The sequence below is a fragment of the Xenopus tropicalis genome, chromosome 9 (genome assembly GCF_000004195.4).
Source record: "Xenopus tropicalis strain Nigerian chromosome 9, UCB_Xtro_10.0, whole genome shotgun sequence".
Classification (NCBI taxonomy): domain Eukaryota; kingdom Metazoa; phylum Chordata; class Amphibia; order Anura; family Pipidae; genus Xenopus; species Xenopus tropicalis.
In genome coordinates, this window is record NC_030685.2 from 8,680,929 (window position 1) to 8,701,715 (window position 20,787).

Consider the following 20,787-nt stretch of genomic DNA (forward strand, 5'->3'; position numbering starts at 1 on the left):
GCCCCCGCCGCAGCTTTTTATTGCGTGATACCCCCCACAACGTCACTGTGCATGTGGGGTATAGGGTTTGGGAATGGCCAGGTTACTAGAGCACCAGGGTTGCTACCTGTCCATTTATGACCCAGACAGCCAGGGTTTCGGAAGAGCTGTCTGGGTCAAAACCTTCTGCCCGGTTTTCCAAATTAGGAAAACTGGCAGGACTCACTGAGAATGATGCTGCGATGACAAACGCCAACAGAGGTGGCCACCCTATAGGGCGCCCAGCCGGCTTGGCCCACCTCTGGGCCAGGCTGCCCTTCGGGTGGAACTTCAGATGAGGGCCACAGTCTCTGGCCAAACTAGCCCTATGGGCAGTCTCTTTCTTGCAAAAAAAGCCCTGGGAAATGGGCTGTTATGGTGGGCAAGTAATTCTGCTCGGTATCACTAAGAACTCACACTCCAGGGGGCTGTGCCGGGGAAATGACAGTTCTTTGAATTTGTCACTATTACCTGTCTAGTTCTGGTGTGGCTTCCCTGATGTGCAGAGCTCAGAATTCTCTGTACCAGCTATGTAATGGAGCGGCGTGTATCTATACTGCACAAGGAAGTGTCACTGTATGACCCCCAGCAGTGTGTATCTAGAATACCTTATACAGGGCAAAGACTACTGTGCTTTACAGATAAACAGGTTTGGGCAGCAGCCTGGGGCCCCACAGAACCAGTTCGTTTGTTTACTCTCATTATGGGAGGTATAGATTCCTGGGCTAGAAATGACAGAGAGTCAGAGAAGAAAACAAATTCAGACAGTGTGTGTGACTTACCCTTTAGTCAGTAAGCTGTGTGTGTGTAACTATAAAGTGAAAGTGAAACTAATGGTGCATAACTGAGCCATATTGTGAAAGCCACATAGGGTGTAGCACAGGCTGAGAGCAGGGAGAGGACTCCGGAGCTGCAGCCGGATGGGATTCTGGTCATCAAATACCGTCGGGTAAAATGAGGAATCAATTTTTATAAAACCGAGCTGCTTTCTGACTGTGCCGGGAGTGTTTATCTGAACAGCACAATGGAAGTGGGTGGGGGACCGTCTTCTGCTAACCAGGCAGAACCCACACAAGTATCTGTATGTTTTATAGATGAGAAACTGTCACCGGAAGAGACTTTCCAGAATCTTCTGATGGAAATCTGGCAGAATGCCTCACAGGGGTACAACTCTTGTATTGTTGCCTTTGGACAAACAGGATCAGGGAAACCTTTCTCATTGCTGGAGATCCAAGAACAGCCAAGTCTGCTCTCATTCTTCTGCTCTGGTTTGTTTAGCGGGGAGCACTATGGATTAAAGGTCTTAAGGGTTAGTGTCTCTTTTGTGGAACTATATAATGAAGAAATGAGGGATCTTTTAGCACCCAATGGGGTGCAGAGATCTGTTAAGGTGTGTACATATGATCCATCAGGACCTTATGCTAAGGGATTGTCCCACCATAGTGTCAGTATATATGAGGAGATTAAGCAAATGCTAACAGCAGGAAATAAGTGTAGGACTGGGACTACCAGTGCCAACCCTACTATAGCTGGGCAAGCCAGCCAGCCATGGGCTGTATTTACACTAACAATAACTTATACTAATGGGTCAGGTGCTTCTAGTGAGCTTTGCAGCAAGATCAGCTTTGTGGATCTAGAAGGTTGTGAGAGAACATCTGTGGCTGGACATGGGCATTCAAGCATAGAAGACCCAAAAATGGACATAAATCCATCAAAACCACCAAGGGCAATAACATATAATTGTGTGGATCGGAGAGACACTTTGCTTTCTTGGCTTCTCAACCAGTTCCTGGGAGGAAACACAAAAACAACAATAGTAGCCATGACTGACCCACATGCAGATAAGTACCAGGACACTCTCACTAGTCTGTCCGCTGCCCTTGGGGACAAGTGTATAGTTACCCAGGTGCTGAGGCCTGATGATTCTGGACACACAGATACAGTTGGGCAACAGGATGAATTAAGGAAACAGACAGAGAGTTTAAGTTTAGCTGAATACAACAAGGAACTGACGTCAAGCAAAACTTCCGAACCAGAGGAATCTGGGGACCCTGCGAATGGTGCTTCTCTAATCCCTAACCAGTCATTGGTTATACATAGAGGGACTAATGAAAACCCAGAGCTTGGCAATAACACAGGGTAAGATTAATTCTAATAATGTGTAGTAATTGACTTAAAGTATATGCAGCCTGCTGAAAGATGCAATTAAAGATATAAGATATAATTACCCCTTATTGGGGGCAGAACAGCCTTATTGGGTTTATTTAATGGTTAAATGATTCCCTTTTCTCTGTAATAATAAAACAGTACCTGTACTTGATCCCAACTAAGATATAATTACCCCTTATTGGGGCAGAACAGCCCTATTGGGTTTATTTCATGGTTAAAAGATTCCCTTTTCTCTGTAATAATAAAACAGTACCTGTACTTGATCCCAACTAAGATATAATTACCCCTTATTGGGGGCAGAACAGCCCTATTGGGTTTATTTCATGGTTAAATGATTCCCTTTTCTCTGTAATAATAAAACAGTACCTGTACTTGATCCCAACTAAGATATAATTACCCCTTATTGGGGCAGAGCAGCCCTATTGGGTTTATTTAATGGTTAAATTATTCCCTTTTCTCTGTAATAATAAAACAGTACCTGTACTTGATCCCAACTAAGATATAATTACCCCTTATTGGGGGCAGAACAGCCCTATTGGGTTTATTTCATGTTTAAATTATTATTTATTATTCCTTTGCCAAACCATAGTGAGTTGGCCCCTCAGGACACAGCTGTAACCAGTAGTGGATCAGACCCACCAAACCAGGGAACCACTGGAAACCATGTTGTCGACTCTGCTGTGGGGTAAGTCTCATTCTTAGGATCATGGAACATATCTTATATAGTATATATACAGACATGGGACCTGTTATCCAGAATGCTAGGGGTCTGGCATTTTCCAGATAAGGGATCTTTCTATGATTTAGTTCTCGGTACCTTAAAGGAGAAGGAAAGGTAAAAACTAAGTAAGCTTTATCAGAAAGGTCTATGTAAATACAGCCATAAGGACTCACAGTAATGCTGCACTTTGTCCTCTATCAAGAGAAACACAAAGGATTTCTTGTCTCTTTTTTTGTAAACATGATGTTCCAGTGTCTGATTTCCTCTCTCAGTGTCTGATCTCCTCTCTCCCCTCTCCTGCTCCCCCTCCCATTAGAATGCTAAGAATTCCCTCCCCCCTCCCTTAGGAATGTATGATCTCAACTATAACAGCTAGAGCTACTGAGACCAAGCTAAAATGGCAGCTGCTATCTTAAGCAAAGGGAGAAAGCTTCTAAAGATGTTTCCTCCGGTATGGTAATGGTTTCTGCAGAATAAATATATTGTTCTAGGTGGCACTAATGAGGCAAATCTAATCCTTTAAAGGGTCACTAATTCCAGCTCTCTAGGGCCCGCATTGGCAGCATTGAAATGCAAAAGAATCCTCCAATGAGAATCCCAGCTGATCTGTATAAATCTGGCTCCCTGTTCTCTGTTCCTGCAATTGGAGTTGGGAGCATTAAGCACAGTTTCCCAGCACTGAACAAGTCTGTCCCTTTATCCCCATGTCTGATTCCTGTGCCATATAATGAGGGGAAAATGACATCATTATCTCTATATGTAAGGTACCAGCAAGATGCCTGACACAGTGCTGGGAATCAGCATTCTCTTCTCTAGGGGGCACAGTGGGAAAGCTTTACATTTGGTTTTAGTGTCCTTTTAAGGAGTGGAAAGGCTGGTAGCAGCAGAGAGATAATGTGGTCTGGGAAAGGTAATTGTGCCCTCCACTAGGGGTTGCCACCTGCCCATTCTTTAGGAGGGCTGTCTGTGTCAACACTGCTTGCCCAGTTGGCCAAATTAGGAAAAAATGAAAGGACTCTATTAGATGGGACAATTACCTTGTGATAACCCCTTCCTGATGTCACCAGCCATGCCTCTGATGTCACCCACCCCACTGAAGTCACCATTCACCCACCCCCATTGCTATTGACAGCCCAATTATCAGGATTAACCCCGTCCATTTTTAACCCTATATAGCAGGATGTTCCTACTGTATATTTGCCAAGTGGTGCAAGTAGATGTCAATGGTTCCATATTTACATTTTTGTATGACCACCGTCATTCCCCCCCAAAAAAAGATGTACTACATTTATTGTAATTATGTATCACTCAGGAGCCCAGTCTCACCCCTATAATTCTGGGGGGCTCAGCAGGGGCTATGCTTATAGCTGGCTAGAAAGCTGAGTGAGTGAAGGAGAGAAAAGCACGGTTATACATGGAATAGGCACACATTTGGAAGTGGGGAATAAAAGTTAGAATTTTGATCAGTTTTGTGTCTTTGTTTTTTAGTTACACTGAAGCCCCAGAAGACAAAGTGATAGTAATATTCTGGTATAAACCCCCTGATTCAAAGTTTCTGGAAGCAAAGGTTAAGGAACGCTGGTCATTCCCAATCAAGGGTATGTCATACATTCCACTTTATTGCACCACTGAGGATGAATGGAAATCTAAAGCAAGGACCGCCACTTATATCATACTCTATCATTCTATGGAATCAGAAAAATACATAGCAGAGGGGGAATCCTGCCTGATATTCTGTATGGAAACCCACAGTAAGTGGCAGAATATGTATGCTATGCACTGAGTAGGGTTACACATATGGGCAGCTTGTTACATGGCAGTAGAATGGTTCCTGTTGGCACAGAGAGCAACGTTTGTCCTGGGAGCGGAAGGATAGAGTGGCCAGTTCATATTAAAATTCTGCAATTCTGAAGTTGTAAGGATACTATTCTATGTAGCTTTCCAAAGCTTTTCTTCAAACCTCTACAGTCAGCAACTGCTTTATAGTGCAAAAGAATCCTCCAATGAGAATCCCAGCTGATCTGTATAAATCTGGCTCCCTGTTCTCTGTTCCTGCAATTGGAGTTGGGAGCATTAAGCACAGTTTCCCAGCACTGAACAAGTCTGTCCCTTTATCCCCATGTCTGATTCCTGTGCCATATAATGACGGGAAAATGACATCATTATCTCTATATGTAAGGTACCAGCAAGGGGCCTGACACAGTGCTGGGAATGCTCATTGGTCACTTCTCTTGCATTTAAAATTAGGTTTTTGGTCAGTAGAATTCTCATTGGCGATTTTTCCTGCATCTAAAATTATGTTTTCAGCAACTTCTATAGCAAAACAAGGGGGTGCAGTGGGACAGCATTATAGTTAGGTTTACATGCCCTTTAATGCCAGACTGCAGAGCTGCAGAACAAAAAAAAAAAAAAATAAAATAAAAGTTAAATGTATTAAACACATGTGACACACACAAAAGGAGAGAGAGAATTTCTTGCCTTTATTTTTAACACTTACCGGTATGTTCAAGATAATTTTGCCAGAATTCACCCAGACAGAAAAGGGGAGAATGAGACAAACATGTCATTATACAAACCTTATACAATGAAAACTGAATGTGATGAAACCAAACTTAGGTGCATATTTATTTAAGAGACAATTTCCCACAACACTCAGGTAAGGAGTTTCCCAATGGCTCGATGGGAACTGATCAAATTTATATGAATCGGCCCATTTGTACCCACACACGCTCTGTGCCACACTATTCACTGCTGATGAGAGAGCGGCACATAGTGGGTTAAGAAATAAAGGCACCTATGGAAACATGTATGGGAATATAACAAGAATAGTACAAATAGCCAGCTCTAACCTGATATATACCTTTATAGGCCCCTCCAATATAATGGTGATTGTAACGAAGCTGGAAGACTCGCTATCAGTAAAACAGATGAGAGGTAACTGGGATCAGAGCCCATATAAAGCCTGCAGCCTGCTGCTCTGCACAAAGCAAGAAGGAAATATGTTCAGAAGTACAAATGAAGGTAATAATGTTTATTTATTTTTTTCAGATAAACCTGAGGGGAATATACAGTATATATCATCAAAAAGGGACACTGTCATGATTTTTATGGCGTGCATTTTATTTCTAAATGACACTGTTACACAGCAAATAATTCCTTCTGCCATTTAACCTTTTATTCTTGAACCAACAAATGTATTTGTAGCTGTAATATTGGTGTGTAGGCGCCATCTCAGTGTATTGTGCCTGAGTCTGAGCTTTCAGCCAGCGCTACACATTAGAACTGCTTTCAGCTAACCTATTGTTTCTCCTACTCCCATGTAACTGGAGGAGTCCCAAGCCGGACTTGGATTTCTTAAGGTCCCCATACACTATAAGATCCGCTCGCTTGGCGATGTCGCCAAGCGAGCGGATCTTCACCCGATATCCCCACCTACGGGTGGGCGATATCGGGTAGCAAGGGACTTGAAAAAAAAATAATCCGATCGTTTGGCCCTGAGGCTTATGGGACATCATTTCTTAGTAAAATTTTAATAAAAAATTTAAATATTTTTGCACTTTTGTTTGCAAACATAAACCCAGTCCCCCAACAAAAAAAATAATCACAAATTTACTTTCCATATTTCAGGGTGGGTTACAGAGGGGCAGAAACTTTTTTTGCAAGTCCCTATGATGCTTGACACCAATATTTTATTTAATTTTTTGAATACAGAATGTAGGAATATTAAAGGAGAAAAAAAAGCAGCAGTGCCGGAACTGGTAAGTAACAAAATCCTTTCTAGCTTCTGTCATACTTACAGCTCAGCAAATAGAACAGGGATAGATATATTTAGTGGAAGCAGGGCCCCATAAGTCATATAAAGCATTACTTTCATCACCATCTCTCCCTACTATACCTGCTATCCCACAGCCCCAGTCCCTTCCCAGAGGCTATTATCCCCCCACTGCTACTATAGGCACCATCTCTCCCTACTATACCTGCTATCCCACAGCCCCAGTCCCTTCCCAGAGGCTATTATCCCCCCACTGCTACTATAGGCACCATCTCTCCCTACTATACCTGCTATCCCACAGCCCCAGTCCCTTCCCAGAGGCTATTATCCCCCCACTGCTACTATAGGCACCATCTCTCCCTACTATACCTGCTATCCCACAGCCCCAGTCCCTTCCCAGAGGCTATTATCCCACTGCTACTATAGACACCATCTCTCCCTACTATACCTGCTATCCCACAGCCCCAGTCCCTTCCCAGAGGCTATTATCCCCCCACTGCTACTATAGGCACCATCTCTCCCTACTATACCTGCTATCCCACAGCCCCAGTCCCTTCCCAGAGGCTATTATCCCCCCACTGCTACTATAGGCACCATCTCTCCCTACTATACCTGCTATCCCACAGCCCCAGTCCCTTCCCAGAGGCTATTATCCCCCCACTGCTACTATAGGCACCATCTCTCCCTACTATACCTGCTATCCCACAGCCCCAGTCCCTTCCCAGAGGCTATTATCCCACTGCTACTATAGACACCATCTCTCCCTACTATACCTGCTATCCCACAGCCCCAGTACCTTCCCAGAGGCTATTATCCCCCCACTGCTACTATAGGCACCATCTCTCCCTACTATACCTGCTATCCCATGGCCTATTATCCCACTGCTACTATAGGCACTATCTCTCCCTACTATACCTGCTATCCCACAGCCCCAGTCCCTTCCCAGAGGCTATTATCCCCCCACTGCTACTATAGACACCATCTCTCCCTACTATACCTGCTATCCCACAGCCCCAGTCCCTTCCCAGAGGCTATTATCCCACTGCTACTATAGACACCATCTCTCCCTACTATACCTGCTATCCCACAGCCCCAGTACCTTCCCAGAGGCTATTATCCCCCCACTGCTACTATAGGCACCATCTCTCCCTACTATACCTGCTATCCCACGGCCTATTATCCCACAGCTACTATAGGTACTATCTCTCCCTACTATACCTGCTATCCCACAGCCCCAGTCCCTTCCCAGAGGCTATTATCCCCCCACTGCTACTATAGACACCATCTCCCCCTACTATACCTGCTATCCCACAGCCCCAGTCCCTTCCCAGAGGCTATTATCCCCCCAATGCTACTATAGGCACCATCTCTCCCTACTATACCTGCTATCCCACAGCCCCAGTCCCTTCCCAGAGGCTATTATCCCACTGCTACTATAGGTACTATCTCTCCCTACTATACCTGCTATCCCACAGCCCCAGTCCCTTCCCAGAGGCTATTATCCCCCCACTGCTACTATAGGTACTATCTCTCCCTACTATACCTGCTATCCCACAGCCCCAGTCCCTTCCCAGAGGCTATTATCCCACTGCTACTATAGGTACTATCTCTCCCTACTATACCTGCTATCCCACAGCCCCAGTCCCTTCCCAGAGGCTATTATTCCCCCACTGCTACTATAGGCACCATCTCTCCCTACTATACCTGCTATCCCACAGCCCCAGTCCCTTCCCAGAGGCTATTATCCCCCCACTGCTACTATAGGCACCATCTCTCCCTACTATACCTGCTATCCCACAGCCCCAGTCCCCTCCCAGAGGCTATTATCCCCCCACTGCTACTATAGGCACCATCTCTCCCTACTATACCTTCTATCCCACAGCCCCAGTCCCTTCCCAGAGGCTATTATCCCCCCACTGCTACTATAGGCACCATCTCTCCCTACTATACCTGCTATCCCACAGCCCCAGTCCCTTTCCAGAGGCTATTATCCCCCCACTGCTACTATAGGCACCATCTCTCCCTACTATACCTGTTATCCCACAGCCCCAGTCCCTTCCCAGAGGCTATTATCCCCCCACTGCTACTATAGGCACCATCTCTCCCTACTATACCTGCTATCCCACAGCTCAAGTTCCCCCCCAAAGGCTATTATCCCCCCACTGCTACTATAGGCACCACCCCTCACAACTATACCTGCTATCCCACAGCCCCAGTCCCTTCCCAGAGGCTATTATCCCCCCACTGCTACTATAGGCACCATCTCTCCCTACTATACCTGCTATCCCACAGCCCCAGTCCCTTCCCAGAGGCTATTATCCCCCCACTGCTACTATAGGCACCATCTCTCCCTACTATACCTGCTATCCCACAGCCCCAGTCCCTTCCCAGAGGCTATTATCCCCCCACTGCTACTATAGGCACCATCTCTCCCTACTATACCTGCTATCCCACAGCCCCAGTCCCTTCCCAGAGGCTATTATCCCACTGCTACTATAGGCACCATCTCTCCCTACTATACCTGCTATCCCACAGCCATTATCTGCCTTGCCACTGCAAGTAGTGTTGCTAAGTCAGAGTTAAAACTGGGGTGCATTACAGCGCTTTCCCAAAACATTTCTCTCTTTTTGGGAAATCGGTTAAAAAATCAATTATTAATATGAAAGGTAGAAATGTTTATTATTTTAAAATAATTTTAGCAGATCTACCCATACAACAGCATAATATTCCTCTTATTTTTTTTTTTGTTTGATATAGGATTGTGTCCAACCTACAGGTACAAGACCCCATAGAATCGGAATCTTTTCCAGATCAGCAGAGAGTGATTTCCAGTGGCTGCTAACAGAATTCAGAGATCTGGGTCATGAAGTTCAACCCTATTACATCTCTAACAATGGACGTAGGCAGTTCTGGGAAGATGTCTCTCAGTGCACGGTCGGGTTCCTGTATCACACTATGAGGAGAGGGAGGCTGAATATCACCGATGTGACTGACTCTCTCTATGATGAAGAACTGCAATATATGGCTAAAGAACTGGGTAAGGAAAGTTTTGGCAACCAGGGTTTTAAAAAGGGCAGTGCGACTGTATAATCCTGCTAAGCTTGCAGACATTTCACAGAATAAGATATTCCTATTATGAAATATAAGGATATTAATAGATCTGTGATTGCACTGGCAGATGAGGGCTGTAGCGCATTCGCACTTGCACAGATAGACTTTGGAGAGTTTGACCAAATGGTATGCCCCCAGATGTGACAAAGCCTAACTGAAATATAGCAAACAAAGAAAATCCATACACTCACGATTCCTTGTTAGCTTACTCTATTATCCACTGATGCAGATCCTCATGATGCACCTGACCAGGCGCAATGCACCAATGAGCACAAGAAGAAAAGAAAAAGAACACAAAAACGATTTGCTATTGTAAAAAATACAAATACAAAAAATGCGGAGTGCACATACAGACCAAACATTCCAAAAAAATTCACGCCCTCTTCATCTGTGGAAAAAGTACCGATGAAGAGGGCGTGGAGCTCTTTAAATGTTTGGTCTGTATGTGCACTCCGCAATAAACAGGTTGGAGGTATTTTTTACACCAGCAAATCATTTTTGTGTGCTTTTCCTTTTCTTCTTGTGCACAAAGCCTAACTGGGCATATGCCAGTACGGTGCTGAGTGGCAGCAACAGTTTGTTCCACGCATTTTAGTGCATTAGAGCTTCATTCTGTAAACTGAATTCTAAGTCACTATTCGGCAACCATATATAGGTATCAGGTACAGGCCAAGTTTTTTATTTTTATAAAGGTCATATATATATCTCTAAATTCCAGGTTCAGGTCACCTTAGAATGATATATCGGAGAAACAGCACATATTGTAAACAGTTTTCTCAAAGCTAAACATGTTAATGAAAATGTCATTTTTCTAACAATACTGTATGTATCACTGGAGCAACCCAAAATGAAAATTGCCATTTTATGTGCTACATACATATTTAGTATATACATACATACATACATACATGCTATTTTACATCAGCCAATGAATGGACAGTGTCAACTATTCCTATAATTCCTTCTGTTAGAACTAATCACTGAGCCAGACTGGGAAAGCAGTTAGGGCACTTGTCTCCAAAACATACTGCTCTGCATGTCGGCAGTGTTTGGTTAAATAAGTCATATAATATAACTAATAATCCCTCCAATTTTGTAAGCATTGATAAATAATATATGGTGCTGGTTTTTTTAATCCTATCTGTAAGAATGGCCCCTTTATTGGAGCTCCCTATAGATCCCCTCAGGTCCCTGCCAGAAGCACAGTTGGAGGGGAGTAGCCAATCACAGCCCTGCACACAAGAAAAGACTAGCTGCTGATTGGTTCCTATTCTACAGGACAGAGTTCTGCCTTTTGCTCCCACACTACTTCCTGTTACAGTTAGAGCTGCATCACTTCCTGTCAGCTGATCTCTGAGGGAGCACACAGCCCATCACTAAATGGCGGCTCAAGGGAAAGGATATAAAAGGGCAATATTTACTGATATTTATATATTCCAGTTTGGCGAGATTCCTTAATAGGTTACTTAATATAATAATGATATAAACTGTCTATTGGTTAAATATTCATTCTGGGGGTATAGTTTTGCTTTAATAGGTGCTCACAATAGTGTGAACATATGTAAAAAAAAAGATCAAATAGATGAAGTAGAGGAAGCACATTTTGTATCAGTGTTGATGTGCAGCTTGAGTCTAGCTGTGTTTGCAAAATACTGTGGCATCCGCAAGATACAGGAATTCTAGAGCACAACAGTGGTTTTGCATAGAACACAATGACAGTGTTTGCCCTCCTCATTATGCACTGAATTTGGTGCAATGCAACTTTCATTGTTCATTATTTCTTTCTCCAGGGAAGGAGAATGTGTTTGTGGTTGCTGATGACCTGGGGGACAGTGGGGAGGCAGAGAAAAGCAGAATCCTGGAGCAACAGCGCAGAATTGGGGAATACGCCTGCGAGCTGGTGCTCATCTCACAAGCAGATAAGGGAAACCATGACCTGCTGAGGGGAAAACTGGAGAGCATCAAACAAAGAATAAAGAAAGCAACAAAACGCAAAATTTACAGTGACGACAACAAGATCAAGAAAAAGAAAAGTGACCCAGAGCCTGAACATCAACAACATAAAGCAATGAAAGATTGGAGCTCTGCTCCACAAGGTAAAGTCTGATTTCTTGACAGAAGTGGCAGAAAGGGAAAGGGCCTGGTATTTTAACTTATAGCCATTCCAGTTTAGGACTGGACGAAGCCTGGTGGCAGGGGCGCTGCTATGATGAGGTGAGGTGAGAAACTCTCATAAGGTGGCAGCGTGGCAAAAGGCCACTCCTGGTAACATTAAGAGCCGAATTTCTATTTTTTAAAATACACTGCTAGTGTAGAGAGTGCAATTGTGCCTCGGGCGGCCCAGGAGCCAAAAACACCCCTGCCTGGTGGCGATATGCTTGGAGGATGGCGTCTCTCCCAGCCCCTACTCCCTGATTATAGACTGTCCAAGGCATGTTTGATGAGTATCAATCCACAATTAGTGTGTCGCTTTGGCCATATGTATTTTTGTATTGGATTTGTGACTTTTGTTGGGATTGTCCCTTTATAATTAGGTGACACTTGATTTGCATCTGGATGCAGCCATGTGTCCGTCCCGGTAGGGCTCATTATCCTTTGAAAAAGTGAAGCTGATATCAAAGGCCAACCAGCTGGAGCCCTAACACATTTCCTTCTTTCTTGGGAAAAAAAATGATTTATTGTTAAAATGTAACTGATTATTCCCTGAGGTCTATAAGAACCATTCATACATAATGCGCTTTGGGTCCCACGGGAGAAAAGAGCTTTACAAATGTTTGTTGTTGTTGTTGATACCACAGCAACCAATTTGCCAGCTTCCAAAAATTCCAGTTTAATAGGCCTCAACTTTATACCTACAATGTACTGTTAAGGCTACTGCCACACAGATACATACAGTGTGTAAGCGCTGGGTGAGAAACTGCCCCTTTTCCCCTCTCCCATTTTTGTTGGGGCGGCCCGGATGCAGAGACACAAAGTGGATTTCAGCATAAAAACATGTGAGCATTTTCACTCCGTAATCTGCTCTGTATGTCTGCACTCAGGCTACCACAGTGACACTGGGTGCAGGCATAACTAAGAGTGGATAGGAACAAGGGGCAATTAGCACAGGCTGATAAACTGTTCCATTTGGCAGTAGCCTAAGGGGCAAATGACTCTTCCTTTGCATAGCAATTGCTATTGGTGCCCCCACCAGTCCTTGGGGAAGATGATCTCTCTTTTATACACATCTGTACTGAACTTACTGAGGTTAAGATTGGTATCATTATTATCTTGCTGCCACGTGTAACAACTAACTATATAGAAAGATTATAGGTATTGTTTTTTTTTAAATTAAGGGCACGTAGCATATTAATTAATTTATTTTTTTTGCTGTTTAGGTACGAGGAAATTGGAACCAGAAAAAAAACTGCAAACAATGGTATATAAGCTTTTTTTTTTTTTTTTACATAAAATGAGATTTCATCTATTGAAACTGTGTTCAGCATCATGATTAAAGGAAAAATATACCCCAAACAATGTATAAAAATATATCACATAAACCAGCTCATTTGTAAGGTCCTGCTTCATCTAAATAAACATCATCTAAAATAAATGTATGTGCCATTGGGTAATCCTAAATAGGAAACTGCCATTTTAAGTACTAAGGGCCGCCCCCTGGGATCATAGGAGTCACAGTGCACACAATCAAGCCAAGGCACACATACATGCTAGGCCCCATCAGCCAATGAATGGGCAGAGTTCTGCCTTTTGCTCGCACACTACTTCCTGTTACAGTTAGAGCTGCATCACTTCCTGTCAGCTGATCTCTGAGGGAGCACACAGCCCATCACTAAATGGCGGCTCAAGGGAAAGGATGTAAAAGGGCAATAGTTACTGAAATATATATTCCAGTTTGGGGAGATTCTTTAATAGGCCACTTAACATAATATAAACTGTCTTTTGGTTAAATATTCACTCTGGGGGTATAGTTTTCCTTTAAATAAGCAAATAATAAAAGAGCCTTTAAACTTTCATAAACAAGGTATGTGTTCAGGGGCATGGAAGATGAATTTGGGCCGGGGGCCGTGTTAGTTTTGACCACTGCTCAAAACTTTACCTGCATCCCTGGCTGCCTGCACTGACTTCTGTAATTGGGTACAGAGATTCTGGGGGGAGCTCGGCTCCCTTGGCCCTCCCAGTTCCAACATGAATGTGTGTGTTACAGCTTTGGTACCGGTGATCAATGCAGGTTTTACCAGACAATACGATTGCCTTCTGGCTGGTATTGTACTGGCCTGACAGGTAAAAATCTGATCTGTATAAATCTGGCTCCCTGTTCTCTGTTCCTGCAATTGGAGTTGGGAGCATTAAGCACAGTTTCCCAGCACTGAACAAGTCTGTCCCTTTATCCCCATGTCTGATTCCTGTGCCATATAATGACGGGAAAATGACATCATTATCTCTATATGTAAGGTACCAGCAAGGGGCCTGACACAGTGCTGGGAATCAGCATTCTCATTGGTCACTTCTCTTGCATCTATAATTAAGTTTTGGGTCAGTAGAATTCCCATTGGGGAATTGGTTTCCATGTGTAATTATGTTTTTCATCAACTTCTATAGAGAACTAGGGGTGCAGTGGGTTGGGTTTAGTGTAAATGAAGCCATTTGTACACAGCTTTAGTAGTGTAAATGACAATTAGAAAATCAGCACACATTTTGTAGCATAGCATCTGTAGGTTTTGTGCGGTGCATAAGATATTGCAGGCCAGAGTACCGGACGCCTCAAAATCACATGCAAAACGTAGGAGAAAGTCAAACATTTCAGTCATTTCCTCAGGGAAGTAGGGAAGATCCTGATGAAGTTTTTACCCGCACTTATGTGACTTTTCATCCTTGTTGATATATATATTGACAGCTTTTGGGCACAGCCAGCAGGCAGTAGAGCAGTTGGATGATGCTAGGAAGGTTTGTGGGGAGATTGTTTGTGGCCTTGGTGCAAAATGCAAGAAAAGTGCTGGTTTGTACCTGTGTTTTGCTCCGTTCCCTTTAATGTACTGCAATTGATTTTCTTTGGGTCCCTGACTGAGCCTGTTTTTACTGATTTTGTCCGGAGGTGTTTTGGAGCTCCTTCTGTCTTGCATCCTGACTATGATCCTGCTCATTCATTCTGTTTTCATGTGTAGATTTTTAGGAAACCCCATAAAATTGGGATTTTCTCCAGATCGGCAGAAAGTGATTACGATTGGTTACAGAGGTCCCTCTATTCAGAGTTTAGGGACTTGGTGACAGAAGTCAGACACTATTACATCTCTAAGAACGGGCGGCTGCAGTTCCAGGACAATGTCTCTCAGTGCACATTCGGGATCCTGTATCACACTATGAGGAGAGGGAGGCTGAATATCACTGATGTGACTGACGGTCTGTATGATGAGGAGTTGAAATATATTGCTGGTGTTCTAGGTATGTATCATGTGACTGTATTCGTCAGGCACATAAGTGCCCCATGGATCCTAACTTGTACATCATTCAGACACACAAGCAAAAATTGCCCCACATTCCAAAATAACAAACAGCCACTGCACCGACAAACAGCAGACATGTGCTTATCAAGTGTCTGCAATCACAGACTCCATTACTGCTCTGCCTCCCCTCACTGCTCTGCCTCCCCTCACCGCTCTGCCTTTCCCTCACCGCTCTGCCTTTCCCTCACCGCTCTGCCTTTCCCTCACCGCTCTGCCTTTGCCTCACCGCTCTGCCTTTCCCTCACCGCTCTGCCTTTCCCTCACCGCTCTGCCTTTCCCTCACCGCTCTGCCTTTCCCTCACCGCTCTGCCTTTGCCTCACCGCTCTGCCTTTGCCCCACCGCTCTGTCTTTCCCTCACCGCTCTGCCTTTCCCTCACCGCTCTGCCTTTCCCTCACCGCTCTGCCTTTCCCTCACCGCTCTGCCTTTCCCCCCACCGCTCTGCCTTTCCCCCACCGCTCTGCCTTTCCCCCACCGCTCTGCCTTTCCCCCACCGCTCTGCCTTTCCCTCACCGTTCTGCCTCCCCTCACCGCTCTGCCTCCCCTCACCGCTCTGCCTTTCCCTCACCCCTCTGCCTTTCCCTCACCGCTCTGCCTTTCCCTCACCGCTCTGCCTTTCCCTCACTGCTCTGCCTTTCCTTTCTGGCCCTCCAACATGGTGACCCTCATGCACCTCCTTCATCTGACCTTAGGCATAGGGGCAGGGCAGAGAATTACTTTCACTTTTCATTGAGCAGTCACTTCCCCTCCACACCATCTAATTGTGTAGCCTGTGCATGGGTATCAGGTCCCCCATTCTGGGGCATATACAAGATTTGGGGTGATACAAAGCTTACCTTAATAACAGTGTCCTCAAAATGGCGCCTGCCTGCTTGCTGAGATTGTGTAATTCCAAGACTGAAGGACAGAAGATTTAAATAATTTATATAGTGTAAGAAAAGTTTATTTTGCTTGACAAACAGAAAACAGAACAATTTGGAAATATTTACTAGGGTAACAGGCCCCCTTTCAATAATGAGATTACCTAAGTATACAGTTGCACATAGTGGCATTTCAGATAAACTATACTAAAGGCAAAGTGCTTCAAGGTGCAGTGTACCCCAGCATAAGGGTTACAGCAAACTGGGGCACTAAGTATCATATCATAGGTATTGTTTCCCCCAACCAGAGTGTGGGCTCTATTAACCTGCACTTCAAATGGGGTAAACAACTTTCCACTGATAGATGCCTATCAAAACCCTATTTTCACTTTTCTGATAGAGGTGCCCCCTGCCTCTCCACAGCTTACTGTTTACCAACCTGTGTTGATGTCTGAAGATGAGCAGAACCTCAGTTGTGTTGCACTTTATCTGGGATGGTGCAATGATCTGATAGATTGGGGCACTGATTACATGTGTTCTCCAGCCTATCAGAACACTGCCCCCCCCCCCCCAATGTGCCATCACTAATGAAGCGCCTCGCCTTTAAACCATGTTTGAGATCGATAGAAGTTAGTAACAATGAAGTGTTAGTGGCACCTCAATAAGAAAAAATAGGGTTTATATAGGGATAGTTAAACACTCCAGTTAGAACTTGAAACGGGTCACTATGCCTTTAAGAAGTTGGGCAGGATATTCATCTAATTTAATTGGGCATTGTGTTCCCAGGGAAGGAGAATGTGATTGTGGTTGCTGATGTCCTGGGGGACAGTAGCCCAGCAGAGAGAGGCAGAATCCTGGAGCAACAGCGCAGTATTGGGGAATACGCCTGCGACCTGGTGCTCGTCTCACAAGCAGATAAGGGAGACCAAGGCCGGCTGAGGGAGAAGCTGGAGGGCGTTAGATCTGCTTTATACATCACAGGTCTTTATGTGCATTTTTCTGAGAGTGAGGATGAAGATGATCAAATCAACAGAATGCAAAAGGAAATTACATGTCTTCTTAAACAACTTCCAGAAACTGTTGAAAAAAAACTGAAAGGACTCATGGAGGGACTGGATTGTACTACTTCTGACCCACTAAAAAATTACATTAGGCAGGCCAAAGGCAGAACTGTCAACTTAATTAAATTCTTTAATGGTTCCTATTTAAAACAAAATGGTAAGTACCATAAAATAGTATTGTTTTTGAAGACAATACAGGTATGGAATGTTAACCAGAATGCATGAAATCTGGGGTTTCTGGATAAGAGAACTTTCATAATGTGTAGCACCATGCCTAAAACAAAATGAAGTGGATTAACTTGCCACCCAAATGGATTTATGCTCCCATAGTTATCATCAAGTACAGGTTAAAGGGGTCATATACAGAGACCTCTGGCTGCACTTAGCACTGGATTAGCACCTGATGCAAAGGCAACTGGTATGTATAAGGCTCCATTGCTGACCTGCCTATGTCTAAATTACATGTATTGGAAGTTGTAGGGGGTGGGAAGGGGAATGTGCCTACCCTCACTCCCTCTCATGAACATTGCTGCGTTCCTAAATGGTTTTGCCTATGAATGTTTTTTTTTGCAATATTATATTTGGCCCACTACAGGCCACATAGTTTATTAATCCTATGAATATTAGGTATCAAACTTTTCAGAGGACCCCTGGCATTCATATTTATGATTTTTATCTTGGCACCTAATGACATGTGGGAGATGAGATGCTGTAAATTACAAGCTAGGAAACAATTTGCAGAAATTTCATGAGAAAAAGCTAAGCTAAGCTTTGAAATGTTTTAATTTGGAGTAGAAAGACATATTTACCCATTTTGGATTCAACAGAATGTGCACTTTTCAACAGATTCATTTTCCATGTAAAATACAGTGTTCATTTGGCATATTTTCAGTTTTATCATGGTACCTAAAATCAATTTCATGAGTTTTATAAAAAATGCTAATAATTGCAGCTTAGTAGTTTGGAGTAGCATACCTCCCAACATTTGAAAACCGAAAAGAGGGACAAAAAGATTTGGTGCGCAGCGTGGCAATTTTTTTGACCACGCCCACTTTTGTGGCCACGCCCCAATTAACACACCCCATTTTTTCTAAAAATACTCCTTTTATATAGTTAAAATGGCGGGATCAGATGCAAATGCGCTATACCCTCATACTGTACTACCTAAGGAAACCAATATAGCAACTCCTACATACTTTATACACAGAGCCCATTTTGGATGGCAGCTTATTATATAAACTATAGTAGTCTTTCTGAGGAAAACACACCAGCTGTACCAGTGCAGGAATGGCTGCCCCCGGGGCTACACAGCGGGGTATTTATATAAACTATAGTAGGGTTTCTGTAGCAAACACCCCAGCTGTACCAGTGCAGGAACGGCTGCCCCCGGGGCTACACAGCGGGGTATTTATATAAACTATAGTAGGGTTTCTGTAGCAAACACCCCAGCTGTACCGGTGCAGGAATGGCTGCCCCGGGGCTACACAGCAGGGTATTTATATAAACTATAGTAGGGTTTCTGTAGCAAACACCCCAGCTGTACCAGTGCAGGAATGGCTGCCCCCGGGGCTACACAGCGGGGTATTTATATAAACTATAGTAGGGTTTCTGTAGCAAACACCCCAGCTGTACCAGTGCAGGAATGGCTGCCCCCGGGGCTACACAGCGGGGTATTTATATAAACTATCGTAGGGTTTCTGTAGCAAACACCCCAGCTGTACCAGTGCAGGAATGGCTGCCCCCGGGGCTACACAGCAGGGTATTTATATAAACTATAGTAGGGTTTCTGTAGCAAACACCCCAGCTGTACCAGTGCAGGAATGGCTGCCCCCGGGGCTACACAGCGGGGTATGTATATAAACTATAGTAGGGTTTCTGTAGCAAACACCCCAGCTGTACCAGTGCAGGAATGGCTGCCCCGGGGCTACACAGCAGGGTATTTATATAAACTATAGTAGGGTTTCTGTAGCAAACACCCCAGCTGTACCGGTGCAGGAATGGCTGCCCCCGGGGCTACACAGCGGGGTATTTATATAAACTATAGTAGGGTTTCTGTAGCAAACACCCCAGCTGTACCGGTGCAGGAACGGCTGCCCCCGGGGCTACACAGCGGGGTATTTATATAAACTATAGTAGGGTTTCTGTAGCAAACACCCCAGCTGTACCGGTGCAGGAACGGCTGCCCCCGGGGCTACACAGCGGGGTATTTATATAAACTATAGTAGGGTTTCTGTAGCAAACACCCCAGCTGTACCAGTGCAGGAATGGCTGCCCCCGGGGCTACACAGCAGGGTATTTATATAAACTATAGTAGGGTTTCTGTAGCAAACACCCCAGCTGTACCAGTGCAGGAATGGCTGCCCCGCATGGGTATTGCTGTTTATATACCCCACCCCCCAAGTCCTTGGCAAAGAATTTCTTTTTATACACATCTACAGTATACTAAAGTTACATAAGTCAGAACTGTTATTATCGCTATATACAGTAACTGCCACTTTCAACATGCACGTAAAAACATTTTTGTAAACAGTACATCTTGATTGCTGATGTATGGAATTCTTTTTTTTTGTTGCTTTTTAGATCTTGGGGAAATGAAATTAGTCAACAAAAAAGATGGCCGAAAAAAGGTATATACACACTATTATTTTTAATTAAAATGGAATTCTAACCTCTTGTGACAAAATAAGGAAAGTTGCTTTTATAAAAGAGCCATTAAAGCGACACTAAACCCAACCGTAAAGCTGTCCCACTGCGCCCCCTAGTTCTTTATAGAAGTTGATGAAAAACATAATTACACATGGAAACCAATTTACCAATGAGAAGTCTACTAACTGAAAACTCAATTATAGATACAAAAGAATTGACCAATGAGAATGCTGATTCCATGCACTATGCAGCATTCTGCTATTGCACAGCATTACCCTGCTGCACAGCGCTGCTCAACCAAACGTTACTCAGCTGTTGCTGGACTACAAATCCTAGAATAATGGAACATATAATGAAGGGTGAGGCATGCTGGGAGCTGTAGTCCAGCAACATCAGGGTTGTATTCTTACAGCAATATTGCACAATAAAACTTTCCCAGCTCTCTAGGGCCCGCATTGGCAGCATTGAAATGCAAAAGAATCCTCCAATGAGAATCCCAGCTGATCTGTATAAATCTGGCTCCCTGTTCTCTGTTCCTGCAATTGGAGTTGGGAGCATTAAGCACAGTTTCCCAGCACTGAACAAGTCTGTCCCTTTATCCCCATGTCTGATTCCTGTGCCATATAATGATGGGAAAATGACATCATTATCTCTATATGTAAGGTACCAGCAAGGGGCCTGACACAGTGCTGGGAATCAGCATTCTCATTGGTCACTTCTGTTGCATTTGTAATTAAGTTTTTTTTTTATCAGAATTGGTGAATTGTTTTCCATGTGTAATTATAGTTTTCATCAGCTTCTTTAGAGAACTAGCAGTGGGACAGCTTTACGGTTGGGTTCAGTGTTTCCTTTGTAACAGAAGGTGGTATGGACCAAACAGCACCAAGGACAGTGATACGGAAGTTGAAGGAGCGGCTTATGACATGAGA

At 44.0% G+C, this 20,787-nt stretch overlaps 1 protein-coding gene across 1 annotated transcript; it reads left to right on the plus strand.

Annotated features, from left to right (window-relative positions):
• Nucleotides 1–750: 750 nt before the first annotated feature.
• LOC100497128 lies at nucleotides 751–16,061 on the plus strand. Its single transcript, XM_018097218.2, has 9 exons — nucleotides 751–2,157; nucleotides 2,777–2,872; nucleotides 4,397–4,659; nucleotides 5,777–5,929; nucleotides 6,620–6,666; nucleotides 9,438–9,717; nucleotides 11,582–11,887; nucleotides 13,169–13,209; nucleotides 14,954–16,061. Exons 1-9 carry the CDS (start codon nucleotides 1,043–1,045, stop codon nucleotides 16,022–16,024), a joined length of 3,372 nt encoding a protein of 1,123 aa, XP_017952707.1. The 5' UTR covers nucleotides 751–1,042; the 3' UTR covers nucleotides 16,025–16,061.
• The last annotated feature ends 4,726 nt before the right edge of the window (nucleotides 16,062–20,787 follow it).